This window comes from Python bivittatus, unplaced genomic scaffold (assembly GCF_059951505.1).
Source record: "Python bivittatus isolate LINGU-HERP-01145 unplaced genomic scaffold, Pbiv_v1 ctg000080_np1212, whole genome shotgun sequence".
Lineage (NCBI taxonomy): Eukaryota > Metazoa > Chordata > Lepidosauria > Squamata > Pythonidae > Python > Python bivittatus.
Window position 1 is genome coordinate 89,613,641 of NW_028277035.1, and position 22,812 is coordinate 89,636,452.

Genomic DNA, 22,812 nt, shown 5'->3' on the forward strand with positions numbered 1-22,812 from the left:
ATTGGTTACGTGCCATCAAGTTGTTTTTGACTCCTAGTGACTACATAGATACATTTCTCCAAGACGATCTATCTCTAACCTGTTCTTTCATGTTTCTCACCTCTGTCACTGAGTCTATCCCCCTTGCTGCTGGTTGTCCTTTTCTTCCCTTCCCTTCTAATTTTCCCAGCATTAGAGCCTTTTCCAGAGAGCTGGGTCTCTGGATATTTCTTCCACCAATTTTAAAACCATTCATCTTCTTTCAATCCAGCTTCCCTTAATATATATTCTGCATACAGGTTGAAAAAAATAAGGGCGGAGTAGGCAGCCTTGTTGCACTCTTGTGCCAACCTGGAGCCAGTCTGTTTCTCCATGTTCTGTCTGGACTGTGGCTTTCTGACCTGTTCCTCTGGTTCTCTATCAATGGCATTCAGGACTTCAAAGCGATTCCTGATGTTCTCCTTGAAAACGATGGGTATATGTTCAAGATCATATTGTGGAAACTGACTGGCTTTCTTCTTGTTCTTTAGTTTAACCTGAAGCTTGCACATGAGCTGTCTGTGATCTGTTCCACAGTCAGCCCCTTTGATGCTATAATGGAGCTCTTCCACCTCCTTTTAACAGTAATGCAGTCAACTTGGTTTCTGTATACTCCATCTGGTGATGTCAATGTATAGAGGCATCGTTTTGGTTGTTTGAAGACAGTGTTAGCTATGAAGAAATCATTGGAGGGGCAGGAATAGATAAGTCAGTCTCCTGCTTCATTTTGGTTTCCTAAGTCATACAATCCAACTACATTTTCCTCTTTCACGTTCCCAACTTCGACATTCCGGTCACCGATCCCAAGCAGCACATCTTGTTTGCGTGTTCTGTCGATTTCGAATTGAACTTGCTCATAGAGGCCATCAACCTCCTCTTCTTCTGCATTGATGGCTGGAGCATAAACTTGAATGATTGTCTTATCCACAAAGTCTAATCAATATTATTTGGCCATTGATTGCATTGTAGCCAAGTACTGTTCTTGCTATACTCTTCCTAACTACAAAAGTAACACCGTTTCTTCGTTTTTCATGTCCTGAGTAATAAACGGTGTGATCTTCTGACTGGAAGTGTCCAGTCCTAGTCCATCTCAATTCGCTGATGCTAAGATGTCGAATTGTAGTTGTTTCATTTCATATTTCACTGTGTTCATCTTTCCTGTGTTCATGCTTCTTATGTTCCATGTTCCCACTGTAATCCTATCTTTGCAGTTTTGGATTTTCTTTTCCTGTTGGCAACATCAGCAACTAGACCTCTTGAAGGCTTTAATCTAGCCACATCATAAACACCATTAGTACTCCGAAAGATCCTCATCTCTTCCTTAGTAGCATGTTGAGTGCCCTCTGACCCAAGGGCCCCAGCACTACATCATTAATCGTTTTATATTTTCTACCCACATGGTTTTCTTGGTAAACATACAGGAGTGGTTTGCCATGGCCTTCTCCCGTGCAGAATGAATCAATGCCTTTGCCTCTGTTGCTCAAGTGACCATCTGCCTTCGGCATCTTCCTATCTTTCTGCTGGCCAATATAGGTGCCCGTTTGCTTTAGCTGGGCAGCTGGGATGACCTTCCCGCCTTGGGTGACCCTGCTGGGAATATAGACTCTGGGCATCCGCTCTCGGGGTCCTTCGCTCATCCCTCCCAGGAAGACACCTCCTCCCCCGCCATGATGAGGTAGCATGGCAGGACTTGGAGGGGGGGAATCCAAGTACTGGAATAATATTTGTACGTCAAGGATCTTCGTCTAAACTCCCTTCCTGCTGCCAATATACAGTGATAAAAGGTTGTTCAGTTACATTTGTTTACCTTAAATAGTTTATCCTCCACTGACTTAAAATCCAAGAACTTGTAGTTCTTCAAGAGAGGTGAGTTTCAGCTTTCATAACCTTAGCCAACATTCCCAAAGGATTATAGGAGTCAGTCCAAGATATCTGGAGGGCACTTCGTTGAGGAAAGTTGGTTGGAGATTGATTACTGTATGTGTCACCAAGTTGTTTTCAACTCCTAGCAATCACAAAGATAGATTTTCTCCATGATGATCTATCCCTAACCTGGACTTTCAGATCTGGTCTGGAGATACATAGCAAAAATTTAATGTTATGGTGATCTGTTATGTTTGCAGTTCAGACTATTTGATTTATATGCCTGCCCCTCTTATAGCAATGACATCTAGGTGGCGCACAAATATTCTCTTCTTCTTCCATAGCAGCATGACAGACAGAAATTCAACTGGTAGACCATTCCCCACCTTTGCATGTTTGAGTTGGGGAGACGAAAGGCTACCTTTATCACTGGAACATTATATTGTATATGATTTGATTTGATAGGCGATATGTGCTTCAGGAACAAATACCAGGAAAAAAAAACAATTCCAATTGCTATCAATTTAGCTTCCATTGAAATTCCCTAGTATGCTAAGATTTTGCTCCTCCTACTACTTCAGGTTCCAACCTCGATTTTCTTAAAAGGAATGGAAAAAACAATCCAGGTCACAACCAGCTGTGTTTCATGATGAGCACATGCTGCCACATGCTGGACAACCATAATTATGACAGCCCCATTCTGCTCTTTGGCATTGCAGTAATCCTCAATTTGATGGATAGATTTGGTATTTTGGCTCCTGAGAACTTCTTAGCTCCCTTGCTGAGTTACAAATGAGTTTGTGCATATCCTTGGAGAGAGACAGGTATGCAGGGACTGCAAATTAGAACAAAGGTTTTGGAAATCCATGCACCACCAGCAGTGACAATAACTTCCCAGGTTCCCTTGTTTCCAAACACAGAAGGGATGATGAAGTACCAGGAGACTTGTCATGTCCTCAAAACTAGGACGGTGCTAGCAGGACCTTCTCTCAGAAGATTCAACTCACCCACACATTTTTGATCTGGGCAGAGGAGAAAGATGACTTGCTTCAGGACCTGCCTCCTACCTAAAATTTCACCACCCTTCCAAATGTCAGGTTCCTCTGTTGCGACTCATGTTATCCACAAGGTGAACAAATATGTCCCAGGACACCCCCAAATGTGGCAAGTGCTAACCATGCTCAGGACCTTGGTTGAGGCATAGCAAGTCTCTGTGATTTGGAAAGGCTCCACAGAGATACAGAAGTGCCTCAAGAATATGCTAGCTTCATTACAATGAACTGGTTTAGAGCAGGCCTTCAGATGCATGTGGTTTGTAGCTTAGAATAAGCCACATTCACCCAAACATGCCCTGATTGTTCCACCAGTATCCCTCAAGGCAGTGCTTCATTTCCCACAAACCCTTGGAATGTTAGTGAAAGGCGCTGTTTGCTTGTTCTGTAGCTGAACATGCATTATGAATCTAGCCATGGTTTGTGGCTTAGTATATGTGAAGCCCATGCTTGTGGCTCATTCAATAAATCACAGTTCCACAAACCATAGCTTAGCATAAATGTATGAAACCAACCTCGCAAGGCAACGGCTGGGTTCCTACAGCAATCCTGGCTTAACCTTTTGGGAGCCCAGCCACTTATGGCTTATTAAACAGAATATGACTAAATTGATTAAAACACACTTCGCTGGATTCCCTGTTAAGCCACGAATCATGGTTTCAGAGATCATACTAAGCCAAAATCAAGCAAACCACATTCTGGCTTAGTATGATGAGTAGGGCTGTCATATCTCAGCTGCAAAAAGTGTCTTTGCTGCCCCCCTGTGGTCTTCTGAGGTTTTCCAGCTCAGATACGGTAGCTGTAAAGATCCAAATCTAATGAACCAAACAATTCATCTAGGCTTCCATACCTGTGGAATGGGCAGAATTATTCCTCTAAAGTTTATCTAAAAATTTCAGCACGTTTCGATCACAGCCATTTCAAGATGCCCCCTCTAAAAAGTGAAAAGCTTTTTAACCAGGGGAGGTTTTTCAGTGGCCAAAGGATGTACCAACTGCTATACAGATAGCCCCCAGGTTAAGAATGCCTGGTTTACGGACAACCCATAGTTAAGAACGGAGCCTGTTGTAGCAAAATTTGAGTTAAATACACAATGATTCGTGTTAAATGCACAACGGTTTGAGTTCATTACACAATACTACTTATACAGTATTATACAATAATACTGTTCCGGCTTACATACACATTCGATTTAAGGACAGACCCTGGGAACAGAACTCGTTCTTAAACTGGGGAGTATTCCAAAAATTAGCCCTAGCATAACCAATAAGAGGCAAAGCAAGGTTGGCGATAACGGACTTTCAAATTGGAAAGCATCTTATCAGAATTACTCAATATATGATTACTGCAGCAAGACTTTTGTATGCACAATTTTGGAAAACCCAGACACTACCAACAATACAAGAATGGTTGCTAAAATTGATGGGAATGGCAGAAAATGATAAACTGACTTGTTTATTAAAAGAAAATTCAAATAATTATTACCTTAAAGAATGGAAACCATTGATGGACTATTTGCAAAATGCAGGCGGGGTGAAGCTGACATGGGGATTTGAAGATTAGATTATAAATGTAATGGGATATGTTTTGACAAAGAATTATTCCTACTAAATGCATTAAAAACTAGGACCTATGACATTCTTATTACTCTTAAGACCAGAGATAGATTGAAAGCTATCTACTGTATTTTCTATGTTTTTATTTCTTTCCTTTCCTTTACCTCACGTTTTCTTTTTCCTTTTCTTATAATTTGTATTTTTCATTTTCTTTTTCATTTCTAACTTTTAACTTTGTAATTTTAAAACTTTAATAAAATATTATTTAAAAAAGAGAGGCAAAACAAGGTGTATCTTTAACAGTTATACAGAAGTTCCATACAATATACTTTATTTGTTCCTGAATAAATATTTGCGAATATTTCCTTATCTTTTCAAAACCTAAAAAAAAAAAACCCTTTATGCATTTAGTTAGCTTCTTTCCAAATCCTTTATAATAAGGCTGGGTCATTGTTTTTTTTTTTACCAGGAATCATGTTCCCTCCAAGGCAACATCTTGCAGGGTGGGGAGGAGAGATGTGTGGTGGGTGAAATTGAATCAAGAGAGAGGGGACGGCCAGAGGCAAACATGAGTACAATAAACCTGTTCTTCTTCTTCTTTTTCCTTCTTCCTCATTGCTTTCTCCAAAACCCTCTTCTTCAAACACAAGACTCCCAGAAAGGGACAACTATATCTCACCAAAGCTCTAAACCAGTGTTTCTCAACCTTGACAGCTTGAAGATGTGTGGACTTCAACTCCCAGAATTCCCCAGCCAGCCTGGCTGGCTGGGGAATTCTGGGAGTTGAAGTCCACACATCTTCAAGCTGTCAAGGTTGAGAAACACTGCTCTAAACAGATTGCTTGTCAAGCCCATGGAGAATGAGGGCCAGGATTATTAGAAGTCAACTTTTAACTCACCAACTTTCTGCAGCCATAAACCTACTAACGCTCAAAGCAATGGATGCAACAGCTAGGGAGTTGATCCTTTCCTCTCCCTGCCTTGTCTAGCAGACTCTCTGGGCATGTCTATAACCACCCTCCTTTGCCTCCTTTGTGTTAGGCCAGTGTTTCTCAACCTTGGCAGCTGGAAGATGTGTGGCACCGCCAACTCCCAGAATTCTGGGACTTGAAGTCACACACCTTAAAGTTGCCAAGGTCGAGAAACACTGGGTTAGACCAATATTTGAAGGGATTTCCTGCATTGCTTCAGCTGTCTTTCTTTCCTGACGGTGACCTATAAAGATCAGGTTCTCACCTGACACACACACTCTCTCTACTGTGATGGCCTGTGGGCCTTGCTGGATAGCAGGACATCTACCTGCTATCCAACTGCTATCCAAGAGGCCTACAGGCCATCATAAATCTGGAGTTGCTCATTCTTGCTTGATGGGCAACCCCCAGGTGCCCTCCTACATATGGAAGAAAGACTGAGGCCGACATTATAAAGGACATTTATAAGCTCCTTTCTCCTTGGCAGCGTTTGCATGTTGTGCAATCACATTGCACTTCCTTGTTTGCCAGAGAAACTGATCCCCTCCCTATTGCAACTATGCTCCCAATGCCGGAATGTGAGGCAGGAACCCTGTCTGCCAGCATGGCTTAAGCAGGCATTGCTTCTAGGAAACATACCCTCTACTAGATTCAAGGGTACAGAGGGAGAAGGCAGTCTGGTGCTCTGTTACACTTGTCCCACTTGTTGTTTGCTTCTCCTACCTCATTCTTGCCATACATCACATTGATTTCCATGCCTGCAGGGTATCAGTGTCTGAGTAATGGGTGGGCAGAGGGATAAAGAGTTTCAGTGCTTCTTTACGGAAAAGGGCAGAAGTTTTCTCTCTGCATGGAAAAGCTTGACTCGACTATATGATGAGTTAGGATTCTCTGTTGATGGAACATGCTGTTACTTCTGACGTAGGGTTCCAAGTCTGAAACATCAGGAACATGGGCTTTTAGGGTGCATGAGGGATTGCTTTGGTAAATGTAAGATTTTGAACCTCTGGATGGGGTCACCCAATGTATTAAATTCCATACCTACATGCAATACTAGGGCTTGATAATCTGGTTCATACAACATGCAAAGCCAACAGCTGGGTGTCGAACAAGACAGTGAATTACAATCTACCCCGCCCCATTTTAGCCTAGTCTAGCCACTCAATTACTCAAAATTGGCTAGTGTTCGAAGGTATTTCTTCTCCAAACATGAAGGCTAGGAACTTGTGTGAGTTCCTAGTGAGATGGCAGAACACTCTCAGTTCGGTTAGAAAGTATCTGTACCAAAACACACAGTATGAATACAATCTTAAGTATACTGCTAATTTACTTGGGAGTAAATCCCATTAAGTTCAAGGAGCATTCTCCCATGAAAACCTATTTAGGATTTCATCCTATAATGAAAGAAAGACCTTAAAATGTGTTAGGATCATTTCTTACATCACCTTGATTTTTCAATCTAGTCGTTTTTGTAGTTATACCATGTAAAAACATTTTATCTCCTGCATGGATGAAAAGGACAGCCACCCACAGAAATGTGTCGTGGTGCACACACACACAGAGTGGCAAAGAAGGAACAACTCCCTTTTGCACAGGTGAAATTCTTCAAAGGTCAGGTTGCCCTGCAATGTTTGTGGCTCATCAACCCTTTCAGGCCACAGAGTCCCTTTTTCCAGATGTCACAATCCGCACTGCTCACAGCTCCGTTCTTTAAATAAGCACATGGTCCGTCTCCCTCCACTTCGAAGCTGCAAAGCAATAAAAAGTTGTTTGCATGGGAATGAATATAACTTTCTACAAAGTGTTCAAGTGGCATTTCTAACCCAAAGCGCTCAAGGGAGACACAGAGAAAGACGGATAGGAGAATGCAATAACTTGAGCTGGTATGCTGGAAAGATAAAGTAATGGAAAAAAACTAAAACAGCACAGGATTTCTTCATGAAATACTTCTTAATGGAGTCCAGCTAATGCCCAAGAGAACAAGCCACATTCAAACCATCTCCTTCAGGCAGAAAGCTACCCACGGGGTCCACGCATCCAGAGTTGGGATGTTGAGGGTTCTCCCCAGGTGAGATTCATGGATGCAGGGCAAAAGATGATGTTTTCCTATAAGGGCGTCATCATTTTGGAATTCATGCCCCTTGAAAATTTGCATGGCAAACTTGTCTTTTAGCACATTTGTCTTTTAGGAAGGCAGTAAAGATGCAGCTGTTCTGCAGGGCACGGACTGTTGCTACAATTGGAGGGTCGGAGAGGGTTGATTTGAATGTATTGTTATTTTATAGATCAGTTTTATTGTTTTCATAGAAAACTGTAAACCACTAGGAGTCTGTATGGAACACAGGTCTATCAGAATAGTAAAGCGAATGAATGAATGAATGAATGAATGAATGAATGAATGAATGAATGAATGAAGTGAATGGCAGAGACAGTTGGAACCAATCTAAATTTCCTTTTGTCCCTTGGAAGCTATCCTATTTTATTTCCTCCCTCCCTCCAGTTTATATGCTGTTCCAGTCCAGAGCCTCTGAGCTGTTTATGACAGACCAGGTACAGAATCCAGACTGAGGCAATTACAGACCTCTTATAACATCTAGCCCCATGTGCCTATACTTGCTGGTGTCTGTGATCTTCCCTCTCACCCCTAAACCTCTGCCATATTGTAATGATTTTTTGGAGACCTAATAGAGGAGATGATTTGAGTACCCAAGGGTAGGAAGAACTTACAGGTTGTTGAATACAGTCCCATCTGGCCATTTCCAGCTCTCTTCAGAACTTCTATGGAGGCCAACCCAGTGGTTAAAGGAGTCTCTGACGTTCACTGCGCCAATCTGGTTTTTTAAAATTAAAATACAAACAGAGAAAAACTGTGGGTTTCAGAACATTTTGGAAACTGAATTCTGCACACTGCAAGTCACCAACCAAACTGTGCCTTCATAAATCCATCAAAAGTCATCCAAGCCAAAGATCTCTCTCCAACATGTTCTCTGCACTGAACATGTGCTAAAACCCAAGAGGTAACAAGTAATTAGTTTAGCTAGGTTGATTCTCATTCTCTTATTTGGAATTTTATATGTGAGACTATATTGCCTTCCCTTGTTTTCCCTATATTTTTCTTTTCCCAATAAACTCCTTTGTGTATCTAGAATTTTGGCATTTAGAAGAGAATTTCTCATTAAGTCCTGCAATTCTGGGCTTTGAGCAGGAAGATCCAAAGCATCTTCCTTCTTATTTTCCTAGAGCTGGCTTGAAGGGAAAAGTCCTGGATAGATGGGATAACCATCATAGCTGGACAGATTCCTTTTAATCCATAGAAATTGGGGATTGAATAGCCTGCAAACTATCTTCTCTGCAGGATTCAGTTATGATCCTCCTCCTGCATGCTTAGAATAGGGTAGACCTTCCCAAAAAACTAAGGAACATAGTTCCTGCCAAACTCAGATCTGGTGTGTCGTTTGTTATGTTGCTGCATAAATGCCTAAAGAGGACACAAGTGCTTCTTCTGTCATCACCCTTCATTTGTGTGCATGAACGCACTCATACATATTTTATCAAGGACTACATTTCACATTCTCCAGAGAATCCACCCTCTGGATTGCATGGATCACACAATCTGCCTCTGGGGTATAAAGAATAAAGCAACACATAAACATTGGAAAGAGATTGAACTCGCTGGAACATCCTAGAGAGATTATGGCAGGTTCTTATTTCATGAAAGAGTGAAGCAGTGGGCAGGCCTGCTTGGGCACGGCTCAGATAACAATTTTGGCAGATCCTTCTCTTACCAGTTTCTTTAGATCTCCAAAAACAGCCAAGGAGGCCCCAAGGGAGAAACAATGATTCTGACTGGCATTCCAGGTCCCTTCTGTTTCCAAAACATGATAGCAGTTCCCTTGGCTCATGTGCCAGCCAGGTGGGCAACAGGAAGTGGCAGCAGCAGGAGGAGGCAAATGAGGTTTAGCCTCTGAAAATAGGAATTAATATTATTTAATAGATTATTGTTCCTCACCCCTTTATTTGGAACAGTGTTTTCCAACTTTGGGAATTTCCAGGTGTATGGACTTCAGCTCCCAGAATTCCAAAGCCAGCATGGCCATTGATGAGAATTCTGGGAGTTGGTCCACACACCTGGAAGATGCTAAGGTTGGGAAACATTGATTTAGAAGTTCAGGGCATAAAAGGGAAGGTGGAAAAGGCTGCTGTTGTTTTGATGCTCTCCTCCACCTCTCCCTTTGGATGTTGAGTTCAATTTTCTCTGGCTTGGGATTCTCCAAATGTTTTGGATCAAAACCTCCATAATTCCTAATCATGATTGGTGGTACAAGTCATTGGATTTTCCTGTGTTTCTTCCTAAAAAGTCCATATATTTGGAGAAAGCTAATGAAGTTGAAAATAATGTATGTTGTGATGGCTGCTTCCAAAAACCGAGGAGATCTTGATGTCTCTCCTGACAGCCAATAATGTGCAACAGGGTGGAAAGATGTCCTATATTATGACATCACAGGGTACATTGTGCTTGGCTGAAGAGAGAGTGTGAGGCTCCATTTGCTGGGATCAACTGTCAATCAGCTTTCCTCCCCACCCACTCCAAACTATTTCCACCAGTGACCACTCCATCCAATCATTATATCAAGCATGTAACAGCTGGAAAGAGTTTAATACTTTAATCAGTAATTAAATTTGGATGTATTCAATATTAATTTAATACTTTAACTCTGCATCAAAACACAACAAACATCCAGGTGGAATATTTATTTATTTATTTAATCAGATTTCGAGGCGGTCTGACTTTTGAACAACTCCTGGTGGCTTGCAAATTTTGTTTTAATTAAGACAAATAAAGACAATCCCTATGAATAGTCAGAAAGGGACAATTCTGGAAAACCTGAAGCTTAAGAGGCAGATATTTTCATTTCGTTTTATTGCCTTACTATTTCCTTAAAAAATGTTTGATAGTTTGCAAAAAGAGAGGCTACAAATTTTCCTTGCCTGACCTTATTTGCACAATACAGTTCCATTGGTCATCAGGCTGACCACCCGTTACACTAAACCAAGTTTTATCTTAACCACAGTTGGTTGAACAGACCAACCATAGGGTTTGGTTTACCTATGGCCATAAGCAGCAACAACATGTGAGCAATGAGAACGAAGATAGGCAAGTAGAGATGATCCATTTCCAGGTTTTTATAGTTTTTTATCTGTAATGCCACCTAGAGTCACTTGTATAGTGAGATGGGTGGCTTATATACATTTGAAAAATAAATAAATAAAAATTGGAAATATCTTTATTTGAAAACGAACTCCTTCTCTGTACAACTAGATAAGTTGAAATTGTGCAGCTAACCTACCCTAAAATGATCTTATTACAGGAAAAGAAGTAAACACTGTTGGAACAAAAAACAAATCACTTTTTGGGTCAAGTTATTTTCCTGGGAAGCTAAACATTAAATACAATTATTTGGGGCTTGATTTTGGAAAAAAAGCAGCGGCTGCAAATTTCCACACTAGTAGAGGATTTTAAGACCTACTCCTTAGTAATGCCATTCTGGGCAGTAATTTTAAACGGTGCATCAGCTTTCCTTTTATGGCCTGAGTTTGACACAGATGTCAGATAAGGAGGCACAGCAGATAAACGGCTGCTGCGGCTGAGCGATCTGCTTGCACAGGAAGCAATAAAGGAGCTTCACATTCTTTCCTTTTCAGTTACAAAAGTATTTCTTTCAAAGATGGATTTGCTACAACAAAACCTTGTAAGGCCATTCTGATACTCTTCACGCTCCGTGCAGAGTTGAGTGACTCGCTGTTATTTCCCAAAATAAAGTGATTGCTTGGACCAGTCTTTCTCAACCTTGGCAACTTTAAGATGTGTGGACTTCAACTCCCAGAATTCCCCAGCCAGCATGGCTGGCTGGGGAATTCTGGGAGTTGAAGTCCACACATCTTAAAGTTGCCAAGGTTGAGAAACACTGGCTTGGATTCTCTCCAATCTGTTGGCTTTTTTTTGGGAGATTCCCATTGCATGAGAATGCCAGAAAGCAGTGAACAAGTCATCTGTTCTAAGCAACTGACTGCTTGCATTACAAGTGATGTTCTTCTGATAGGAGGGCAGGGAAGAGAGATGGAGGAAGAACCAACATTTTAGTAGAATAACTGCACCAGTGTGTACACATTGCAAAGGAAACCAGCAGGCCTGTTATGTGGGAAGTTATTCTAACTATTTGGGGAAACCAAACAACTGTATGCAATGAATGCTTGAATAGATATTGAAATATTCGAAAGGATGGAATCTGGATTGATGGATATGGAACAAGCATTTGCCACTCACTTGTAAAAACGAAGATGGTGGTTACCAAGCCCACAATCTGAACAATAAACAGTATGAGTACGATCCACGTAATTGAGTTTTTCACCCTTGAGTTGGGTTGAGTGCCTACAAAGGGGAAGATAATATATCATTATAATCATTTATTTTTATTGCATTTTTAGAAAGACCTGTTCTTTCTTCCCGGAAGGTTTAGGGAAGGCTTAGTGGATTCTGTACTATCTTGGCAACTGACAGCATCCGGTTGCATGCCACCACAAAGCACCTATTATTGTAACTAAACATAGATGTGATCAGAAAAGGTGTCAGGTTTTTTTTCCTCCTCCCTTTCTCTCTGCTGTATTTAACATCTAGTTGAATAAACAGTTCTTAACAGCTCAAACATTTGCATTCTGCTTTCTTAATCCAACTTGAGTTGGTTTAATAAATATATTCTTCAAGATGGGCTTTGGAATTATATTTATTTTCATTGTTTCAGTAGGTTGCCCTTGAGATCAAGACCACAAGCCATAACTTCAGAGGGGCAGATAAATAAACAGAATCTTCTGAATCAAACTCGGGAGCTTGCTGTGCTCCAGATGTTGCTAAAGTAAGACTCTCAGCATGTCTCATCATGGCCTGGCTGCCGGTGGCTGCTGAAAGTTAATGGCCAGCATCATCTGGAAGGCAAACTAGAACCTGATGCAAAAAGAGATGCCCTAGTCACCTCGAAGATGTGGCAGATCCTGTGCTCACAAAGCATTATGTGTTGAGTCAGTGCCAAAGGCTGCAGTCAGAGAGGCCAGACCAGGAAACAGACATTGCAAAGATCATTGGAATGCTACTGTATCACTGTAGGATATAACAGCAAAATCTTGAAAGCAGCAGAATCTTTCTCTCGGCTCCATCTCATGCCAAACACAATCAAGGTCAGGTTATATTGAGTCTCCTTTTCACATCTTCCCCTTTCCCAGGACTGAGTTACCTTTTATTTTTTCTTATTGGCCCCTTCATATTTTTGCCAAGGTCATCCTTATGTTCTTCTACAGCTGCCTTTCAAACTATGCAAGTACATAGGAAGGTCATTTTACCAATTACATGATGGATCTCTGCAGTAACATTAGGCTGTTTCTCTTGATCTCGCCCAAATCCATAAACCCTAAGAAGGGTTTCCGTAGGTACAGTGGTTCCAGCACTATATATCATATCCAGCACAGAGGGAGTCAAGACTCACACATGAAGCTGAAATCATCTTTGAAATGATTTCATTTCTTTTATTTGGAAGCCGAATTAGGGTTGAAGAGGATATGCAAGAGAGGTGTTTGCAACAGAAATACACGTTAGCCAATATTTATATATGCCTAACAATCTAATTTATTAGGAAAGTGAGCATTTTAATCTTCTGAATCAGCTGATTTCAACTTATCTCCTCCTTTCAAGCCATACAGGTTCCTTGGAAGGCAAGCAAATATGGAAGAAGATGTTACTTATAAAGGACTTCTTGAAGAGTTCTGGTTTATCAGCACCCAGTTGTGGCCATGTGGAACTAGAACACATAATGGCAAATAGAGTAGAGCTACAGGACCTTGGACAGCTCCAACTTGAGAACTTGTTCCCTGGAATTTGGTGCTCAATGGAGTCATTATTTCAGTCTTCCTACAGCAGCCACCCCCAGTTTAGGCATCCTCCAGCTGTGTGCAAAAATTTTCCAGGTTCCCCAGCTGGAGCAGCCATGGCTCAGGATTCTGGGAGTTAAAGTTTCACATATTTGGAATCTGTCCAGGTTAAGGAGAGTTACAGCCTGAATACACCCTCCTGGCTCTTCTGCCTTTCCTAAAGCAAGAAGAGATTGAAAGAGACCATCCCTTGGCTTGGAAGTTAGCATGCCATTCTCTCTCAGGCAGTTCCTGAGGTTTTGCTGTGCCTGTATTAATACATGCTGAAACCAGAGGCTGCTAGTGTAAAGGCAGGCAGTTCAACAGGAGATGTTCTCTCCTGCTTGAGTCTGGATCTGGCATCTCCATGACTTGCATTACCAGTCTTCTTAATCTCATTGATTCTTTTGCCTCTGCTCAGGGTCAGGGCTATAACCAGAGGGCTCCTACTGTGCCCAAATCCAATCGCACTGTAACCATAGAGTTGCATACAGTGTTTCTGTAGTAGGTGGTTCTCCACTCTTCTTCCAGAGATCAGAAACATAAAACTCAAGAAGGCAGGGTAAGTTATGAGTAGCAGACTTTGGCCTTCCACATGGAGAAGGATGAGGAAGCAGAAAGACATCAGGCTTCAGATGGAGAGAGCAGAGGATAAAATAGAGAGGATGGACTAACTTTGGGCTGACTATGTATCCCATCAAGATAAGGCTGGGCAACTTTTTTCAGTTTTTAAAGATTACTTTGGCCTCTAAGGGATGGAAGGCCAAGGCTTCTTTGCTTTTGGGTGGATTCAGGAAGAGTGGTCAAAGAGCTGAATAAATAAATCAAACTTTCTGGAGGCCTAGCCCATCTATTATATTCTGCTTTGGAGGCAAAAAGAGTATCTGAAAATCTGTGGCTTTGCTGCCAAATGTTGGCAGTGCGATCCCAGGGGACTATGGGGGCTGCAAAATGGGTGGAAGGGGGTGGTCACTGGCGGGGGAGGCACAGATTGCCTAAGCATGAATTCAGAAGAAAAACTATTAGTACTTAGCTCAGTATCAGGTTTCCTCTTGGCTGACTTTTGGAGCAACCCAGAAGCTTTCCAGATCCAAATACAGAAATTATCTCCCTGCAATTCAGAGGAATATCCCACAATGCCAATTGTCTTTTACCTGCTTCCTTCTTTTCTTCCAAGCTGAAGTCTGCCCACTGCTCAATCACTGCATGCTTATCGCTGTGGTCATCTTCATCCCCATCAATTGCTCCTCCTTTGAAAAATAAACAGAAATTGGATGCAGGTAGTCCTCACGTAATAACCATTCATTTAGTGACCATTCAAAGTTACAACAGTGCTGAACAAAGGGACTTACAACTGGTCCTTGCACTTACAACTGTCACAGTACCCTCACAGTCATGTAATTGTGATCCAGGCACTTGGCAATCAGCTCACACTTACGACAGTTGCAGGATCACGGGGTCACGAGATCGCCATTTCCAACCTTCCCAGCCAGCTTCCAGCAAGCAAAATCAATGGGGAACCACATGATTCACTTAACAACCATGTGATTTGCTTAATGACCACTTTAAAAAAGGTTGTAAAATCGAGCACGACTCACTTAACAACCACTCCACTTAACAATGAATTTTCCAATCCCTATTGTGGTCATTAAACGAGGAATACCTGTGTCTGCTTAATTGTTGAGGAAGTGGGCAAAGTAGGCCTGGCAAAGCAGCTTTCGGGAGGATGCAGAGACAGGGGTATAGCATCTGTCCACGACTCCTTCAGCTGAATGCATCTTTTCCTACTGCACAATCCCAGGAAAACAGATGCAAAAGTGGCAGATGTGAAATTTGCACCCATTACCTTCTGAACTACCTATTTGCACCTAAGCTAATCCTGACGGAAACAAGTTCAGAGAAGGGCCAAGAGAATGCCTGGGAGACGATACGCTAAGTCCTTGAAGAGAGGGGGAAGGAGCTGGATATATTTCACTTTGAGGAAAGATGATAGATAAGCTAAGATAGCCCTTTTTAAATACACCTGAAAGCATACAGTTTGAGAGAGCCAGTTTGGAGTAGTGGTTAAGGCCTTGAGCTAGAAACCAGGAGATCATGAGTTCCAGTCCCGCCTTAGGCCGGAAGCCAGCCGGGTGACCTTGGGCCAGTCCCTCTCCCGCAGCCCCAGGAAAAAGAAGCAGGCAAGGGCAAACGACTTCCAAAATCTTGCCAAGAAAACTGCAGGGACTTGTCCAGGCAGTTGCCAGGAGTCAAAAACTGACTTGAAGGCACCAAAAAAAAAGGATACAACACAGAAGTCAAGACCCTTGTCTGTTCCAGAGCACAGGACACAGAACAATGGAATTAAGTGGTAAGAAGGCAGACTGCAGTAAAATGTGAGCACAAACTTCTTACTGTTAAGAAGTTTGGAACCAAGTGCCCAGAGAGGAGACGGGCTCCCCTTCAGTTGATCTGCTCAGGCAGAGGCCAGAGAACGATCTCTGGGGGTTGCTTTAATTCGATCCCTTCTCTGCACTGAGTCTGAGGGCCTCAGGGGCTCCTTCCAGCCTTATGATTCTGTGCTTCTGGACAAGTATTATATTTAAAAAAAAAAATCTTTAAATTCAGCTAGGGACCAAATCTGCAAACTTTGAAATGCTTATGTAAAAAATCAATTCCTGAGACTAATTCCACTCTTCCTGCTAAGTGGCTTGTCTTCTGGCTGTTTCTTAAGCCAATTTCAGAAATTCTTGTCTGGATTGCAGAGGGTGGGCAGGAGGATGGGTCTGGGGCTCAGTCTGGGCTACAGCCACAGAGGGAATTGATCTTGCAGGGGAGGGAGACCTCACTAGCTGGCTCCAGGGTGGACTGGACCATCAGCACCCATCTCTTCCTTTCAAGGATTGTTCCCTCCTCACTAGTCCCGTTGCCCTTCCTTTGCTTTCCCAGGTGTTTGCACACATGGGTGCCTTCAACCCCTCTCCCCCTTCCCACATTATCTCCTGTGACACTAAAGCCGACTCTTTCTTTTTTCTCCTTCTCTCTTATGGTACCGTTGTTGCTCTGGTGCCCCAATAATCAAAGCAAGAGGAAGCAGGTTGTTCCTTTAGTTCCTCGGTAGGATCATTCCACTTGGTGGCAAGGAACAACAGATACTCCAGCTTCATTGAAACAGAGAGCAAGTCTCCTTGTTGCAACTTTTAAAAATAAAGCAAAGGGGAGGGAAGCTTTGAAGTCCTGTGGGCAGGGGGTGGCAAAGCAAGAGGAGCATCTAACCTGGGCAGAAACCAAAAGGGCGTTCACTGAGAGATGGAAAGGTTGAATAGAGCATGAGCTGAATAGCACTGAGGATCATTCATGGACTTTAGCAGGTCACCAGGGGGTCATCCATGAGATTATTGCTTAAAAAGCTCCTGCTGACCACCATAGAACAGGGCAGCCCAGGATGAAAAGTCTGTCTAGGGCAGCAATCAGCTGCTGGAGAGGAGGGGGCTGCCAGGCCCTGCAGCCAATTGAAACTGGGGATGCTACTAGAGCCGAATGAAGCACTGGAGACCGTTTGTTCTGAAGGTCTTGAGAAGCGCCAAACTAGAAAACCACAGTTTTGAATCAAAGCTGGAAAGCACAAGCATGGAGTGAATTGGGAATGGGCTGGACGTGGGAGGAGAATGCAGTGAATGGTCTGTATTGGTGGTGGGCCAAGCCAGAAGTGCAACTCTGCCCTAACCCATGGGTAGAAATCTCACCTTAAGGAAAAGAGCCAAATGCCTGGAGAGGAACAAAACTAATTCTTCCTTATTAGCTAACAGAATTACAGTGATCACCAGGTTTCCGGCCAGCAAATGCTAAGAGATTCCAGGATGCTCAAGAGTTATAAAGGTTACAGAGTCGTTGAGTAATGGCTTTACAACGATAGATAAGAAATGCAGATAGTACCAAAGGAAGGCGGGGGCATCTTCTTCTCTAACATAGAAAAGAGTTCTCAGCATATCAGCATCAGTATACGAAAGGCATAAATGCTACAGTTGTTGACACATTGCTAATACTTGGTTGTGAAAGTAGTTTGGCCTTCTTCACCTCCACATAGGAAGGTGGCAAGTTGGTGCATTGTGCTATCAGTTTCCTTGAAATAATCACAGTTGCCAGAACAATGGCTTATAAATCAAAGTGTCTACAGAGTCGGGGAGAATGTTATACACAAGGAGTGTATGTTAGAGAAAGATTTATCCTAGTAGTTATCATTTCAGATGATCTTATGCTTTCATAGGGTTGATGACTCAGTGCAGGCCTGCTTCAAGGAGACAATTGTTATGTCTGACCTACTTCTACTTTTTATTTCCACATATTTTAACCCAGGATTGCAGGGAAGTTGGAGAAATGAGTGAAGCTGGGGCAAACTGGTGGAGATTTGTCAAGAGAAGCAAAGAACTAGCTAGGAATTGAGGTGGCCAGGGTTTGTAATCAACAGGAGGTCAGAAAGGGGACTTGGATGTAAAGGGAGACAGAAGAAAAGAAATCATGGGATGAGATCAAGGGGTTTCAACATCCAGAAGGGAGCCTGCAAGGAAATCAGAAGGGGGGACAGTCTCCTGAAGAGATGAGAAGAAACTTTGGGAGTTTGGGAAAAGTTATCAAAGGTGCAGGAACAGACCTCAGGGTGAGAAGGATTCCAGTGGATGGTAGTTACCTTAGAGCAGTGTTTCTCAACCTTGGCCACTTGAAGATGTGTGGACTTTAACTCCCAGAGTTTTCTAGCCAGCCATGCTGGCTGGGGAATTCTAGGAGTTGAAGTCCACACATCTTCAAGTGGCCAGTGTTGAGAAACACTGCCTTAGAGAGACGACTGGAAGAAAGGCAGGGTGGTGGAGTGGTGAAGTCCTGGACGAGGGGAGATCCAGGGTCTAGTCCTGTCGCAGCCACAGAGGCTTCCCTGGGGAGTCTGGGCCAGACCCTTCCTCTCATCCCAAGATCCAGAGTGCTGAAGTGGTTGAGGTGCTGGACTGGGACCACAGCTGTGGAAGCTCCCTTAGGGACTTTGGTGAAAAACACTCCCAAAGAACTTACTGAGAATTCAAAGTATTGTCTTAATGGATCCCCAGACCCTAAGCCTTGAGGCAAAGAGTCCAAAGGTAAGGTTAATAGGAGTATATATAGGTTACATATATATAGTATACACGGCACGTGCAAAATATCCAATAGGCAGTGCAGTCCCCACTTTGGAAATTTCTCCTAGGTGAAATCATTCAGCTCCCTGTCATATCCCAAAATTTGATTCTTCTTCCTTCTGTTTCTTTGGTGGGCCAGTCGTGCAAACAGCCACCATATGTCTGGCAAACTGGTTGTGTAAACGTTTGGGGGGATTTTCCACTTAATGGAGTGCGGGATTATGGTAAACACCCTTTCCTCTTGATCCAATCATTCTTGCATTGTAGCTTCAGAATACTCCCAGATGCATATTTTAGATACAATATCACTGGTAATGAATTTTATTTTATTTTTTACCTTTTTCTATGAAGCCTGCTGTGTTTGTGTTTGAAAATCCTACAACAGAAGAACTGGTTGGCTTTGATTTTGGAAAACCATTGTTCTCCCTACGGAGAGAGAAAATTCATGCTATAAATGGTACATAATTGAAGAAGATCAAAACATTTGCCTTTTCATATGATAGACTATAGAGTGGAATATAATGTGATTCTTCAACTACTGTAAATTGCATTCACAAAAGGCAGTAATAGAAATACTATCTAAAATAGCATATCAATAAGGTGGCAATCAGTGTGCTATCAGTGAGTAACCTCCTTATTAATATAGCAGCATCAAGACATTAAAAAAGCACCATAATGACATTCTTGAGTTGAGATGAACTCCTGGTAATTTCAGGGACAGGTTCATATAGCTTTCTTGGCAGCAACACAGAAATGGATTGCCACTGCTTCATTCCAAGAAAGTTTTTTCATCAGCTTCCCAAACTAACCTACCACCAGGGAATTCTCAGGTGGCTTCTCATCCAGGTACTAAGCAGGTCTGACCCTATCTGGCTTCCCAGTCCAGAAGAGGTTGGCCAAGAAGTATTACAAGCTAAGATGTCTAGACCAAACAGCCTATTAATACATAACAGGATATTTTCTTAAAAAATTAGTGGTATTTGAAAATCAATCACTTGGCTTTTGATTACAGGTAGTCCTCACTTAACGACCATTCATTTAGCGACTGTTCAAAGTTACAATGGTACTGAACAAAAGGACTTACAACCGGTCCTCGCGCTTACAATGGTTACAGCATCACAGGGTCATGGAATCGCCATTTGCGATCTTCCCACCCAGCTTCCAGCACGTAAAATCAATGGGGAACTGCATGATTTGCCTAACAACCACGTGATTTGCTTAACAGTCATTGTAATTCGCTTAATGATGGCTGCAAAAAAGGTCATAAAATTGGGCGTGACTCACTTAACAACCACCCCACTTAACAACAAATTTTCCAGTCCCTATTGTGGTCATTAAGTGAGGACTACCTGTAGCTATGACTTAACTTAAGCTTCCAGGAAGAATATCATTGCCTTAGAAGATTGGCCAGACACATCCAGGAAAGAAACAGCAACAAGTTGTTGGCCTCCCAACCGTCTCCCTGCCAAACTGCCCTTCAGACTTGGCCATCAGCCATAGCAACAAAGGCTCCCGAGAACCCCTTTTTATCCCCCAAAGAATGCCATTCCAAAGACAAGCCCACTTTGGCCAATGCAGGTAGTTCTCACTTAGTGACCACAACTGGGACTGGCAACTCTGCCGCTAAGCACTGCGGTCATAAGCAAAACATCATGTGACCACAACAGACTTATGACCTCACTTCTGCTGTGAATCAACATGGTTGTTAAGCGAGACATCACATGACCCCGACTTCTGATTTTACTGCCACCTTCTTCATTGACTCTGCTTGTTGCAATCCAGTTGCGAAGCGCCCAAATGTCAATCATGTGACCTTGAGGATGCTGCAACAGTCATAAATGTGAGGACTGGTCATAAAGTTACTTTTTCAGCACCGTCGTTTATGGAATTCTTTGCTGCCTTCTAGTGGCTTCCAGATTGTTGCAGCTCAGATATGGCAGCTTCCTTGCAGCCATTAACCAGAGAACAAGGAACCAAGAGATGTTCCTCTCAGTCCTGGAGGTGGAAAGAGACACCATACAAGGAGCAGATTAGTTCTGTTGGATCTGGTGTGAGCTGAGCTCATATATGAGCTGCAACAGGATGGCACCAATGAGATAAACTCATCTGCTCCAGGTCTAGATTTGAAAGTCTGAAAGTTTGGAGCAAACTGCTTTATCTCCCAGCATATTGGAGCATCAGCAGAAAGCACTTACCCACGCCAGACACTTCCAGTAGCCTAGACAAGAAAGAATGAGATAAAATATTACTGAATGCCTTGAGTTTTTCCCTAGCAAAAAGTCAAATAAGAAACAACTGTCACCACATTAATAGAAATGGCTCTGTTTTGAATCCTGGGCTTTGGATATGGCATGATATCATATGGCACTGTACCATATTGTATTGTATTGTGTGATTATATTGACAACAGCCATATGTGGGTGAGAAGAATTTTGGTGCAAAGACAAAAAGATTTAAATTCCCACATCCCCCATCTGCTAATTTTAAGTCAGAGACTTTCTGCAGTTGCTATTGCTGGTTCTTGTTTGATCTTTTGAGAACTGATATCCACAAGAGGATTTTGTTTTTTATAATTCCAGATGAGGGTGATAGATAACAGTGGGGGATAGATAACAATTATCATGATGAGTGCATATTGTATTTTTGCTGCAGCAAATGTTTTTAATCTGAGTGTGTGTCTTCTGACTTTTGAATTGTTGAAATTGTTGAAAAGTTGAAGTGAACTGACTCATGGCTAGACTACCTTAATGAAGCTCATGTGGAGCTACCCTTGAAGACTGTTTGGAGGCTTAGCCTGGTGCAGATGATGGCATTCTGCTAATTGGTAGAAGATTTTAAGTGGGAGGATTTTAGCCCAGGGCCCATGTGTTTACTGGGCTGGCTCCCTATTGTCTTCTGGATCATTTTGGAGGATCATGCTGGTTTACCTGATTTTCTGGTTGATTCCTGGGAATTACAGTGTGTGTAACATGATCCCAGGATTTTCTGCAGACTGAACAAAGGGGGATTTGATCCTCCATACAGAAAAGACTTAAATTTTCTTTATGTACCTTGCACACATCTTCAGCTGACCATTTTGTTTCATCTACAGTTGCCTGTCTGGTGGCTTCTTCCATTTTCCCCTGAGGTTCTGTAAATCCACGTTTGTTTTTCAATGAATCTCCTCTACAACCTGAACAGGGCACTTTCTCTTTTAGTTCTTCCTCCCAGGACTGGCTGGCACATGTTTGAGAAAAGTTGATCCCACAGGGTGGACTGGCTGGATGTTGAGAGTTTGTCAAACCAATCAAACAGACTGTTTCACCTTTAGAATGGCTTGAAGATGTGCTATTCTCCTGGCTTCCTGATGAGGAAAAGAAAAGAAATGTAGACTCATCCAAGAGAAGTTATAATGGATTCATATATTGTAAAATCAGAATGCTTGTGGTTTTGGCTCATTTTTGTACCTTCTAATGTCAGGTTATAGAGCTAACCAACAGATCTTTCCTCAGGAGTCATCTGGAATGATTTCTGATGCTCAGGGTATAAGTCACACAGCAAACAATTACTTGTCAGACCTTTCACAATAATATAAGTTGGTCTTATTTTCTACTTGATTCAATATATGGAATAGTTAATATCCATATTTAGGAAAAGTCCTAAGACAAGATTTGTTTGGAGAACAGGAACATGTAGTTCTTCTTTACTAAAAACTTGACAACTAGAACCATGAGTACTCCATGAAAGTAAAATGTAGAGATAATACTTAAAAGAATGATAAGCAAGTTTGAATACCGCATACCAGTTTCTAAGTTCTAAGCCTTATATCTATATTTAAGTCTTAACCTTTAAATACAATACCATCCACACCAAAGACGATATGCATTGTCTTACCCACATAGTCAATGGGCTGAGATGGATGGTATAGCTTCAATGTCAGTCCTGCGTATGTGTGTGTATGTGTACATTTTCTACTTTACTTGTGCTTTGTACTAGATGTTGACAAGGTCTGCAGACAAAGATAAACCATAAAAATTCTTCAGGGGATTTAACTACTTCAGATGACCTGCCCAAAAACTTTTCAGAGGGTTTTGCGTATAGAGCTCCTGGTTCAGCTGTTAACAAGGAACACTCCTTTTATCTTTCAAAAACCCTGTGTTGAAATTTCAACGATACCCTTAGCTATTAGTTATCAGAAAGCTCCATAGGTATTGCTGATAATATACAAGTACATGTTTGTTTCAGCTAATTGCCTTACCATCCTTTTTCTTAG

At 42.1% G+C, this 22,812-nt stretch overlaps 1 protein-coding gene across 1 annotated transcript; it reads right to left on the bottom strand.

The window, feature by feature from the left end:
* Window positions 1-7,072: 7,072 nt before the first annotated feature.
* LOC103048480 (C-type lectin domain family 2 member D-like) lies at window positions 7,073-21,805 on the bottom strand. Its single transcript, XM_025171931.1, has 8 exons — window positions 21,488-21,805; window positions 20,756-20,778; window positions 18,898-18,986; window positions 14,571-14,666; window positions 11,786-11,890; window positions 9,246-9,424; window positions 8,188-8,291; window positions 7,073-7,208 (listed from the first exon to the last, which is right to left on the bottom strand). Exons 1-8 carry the CDS (start codon window positions 21,674-21,676, stop codon window positions 7,073-7,075), a joined length of 921 nt encoding a protein of 306 aa, XP_025027699.1. The 5' UTR covers window positions 21,677-21,805.
* Window positions 21,806-22,812: the final 1,007 nt, after the last annotated feature.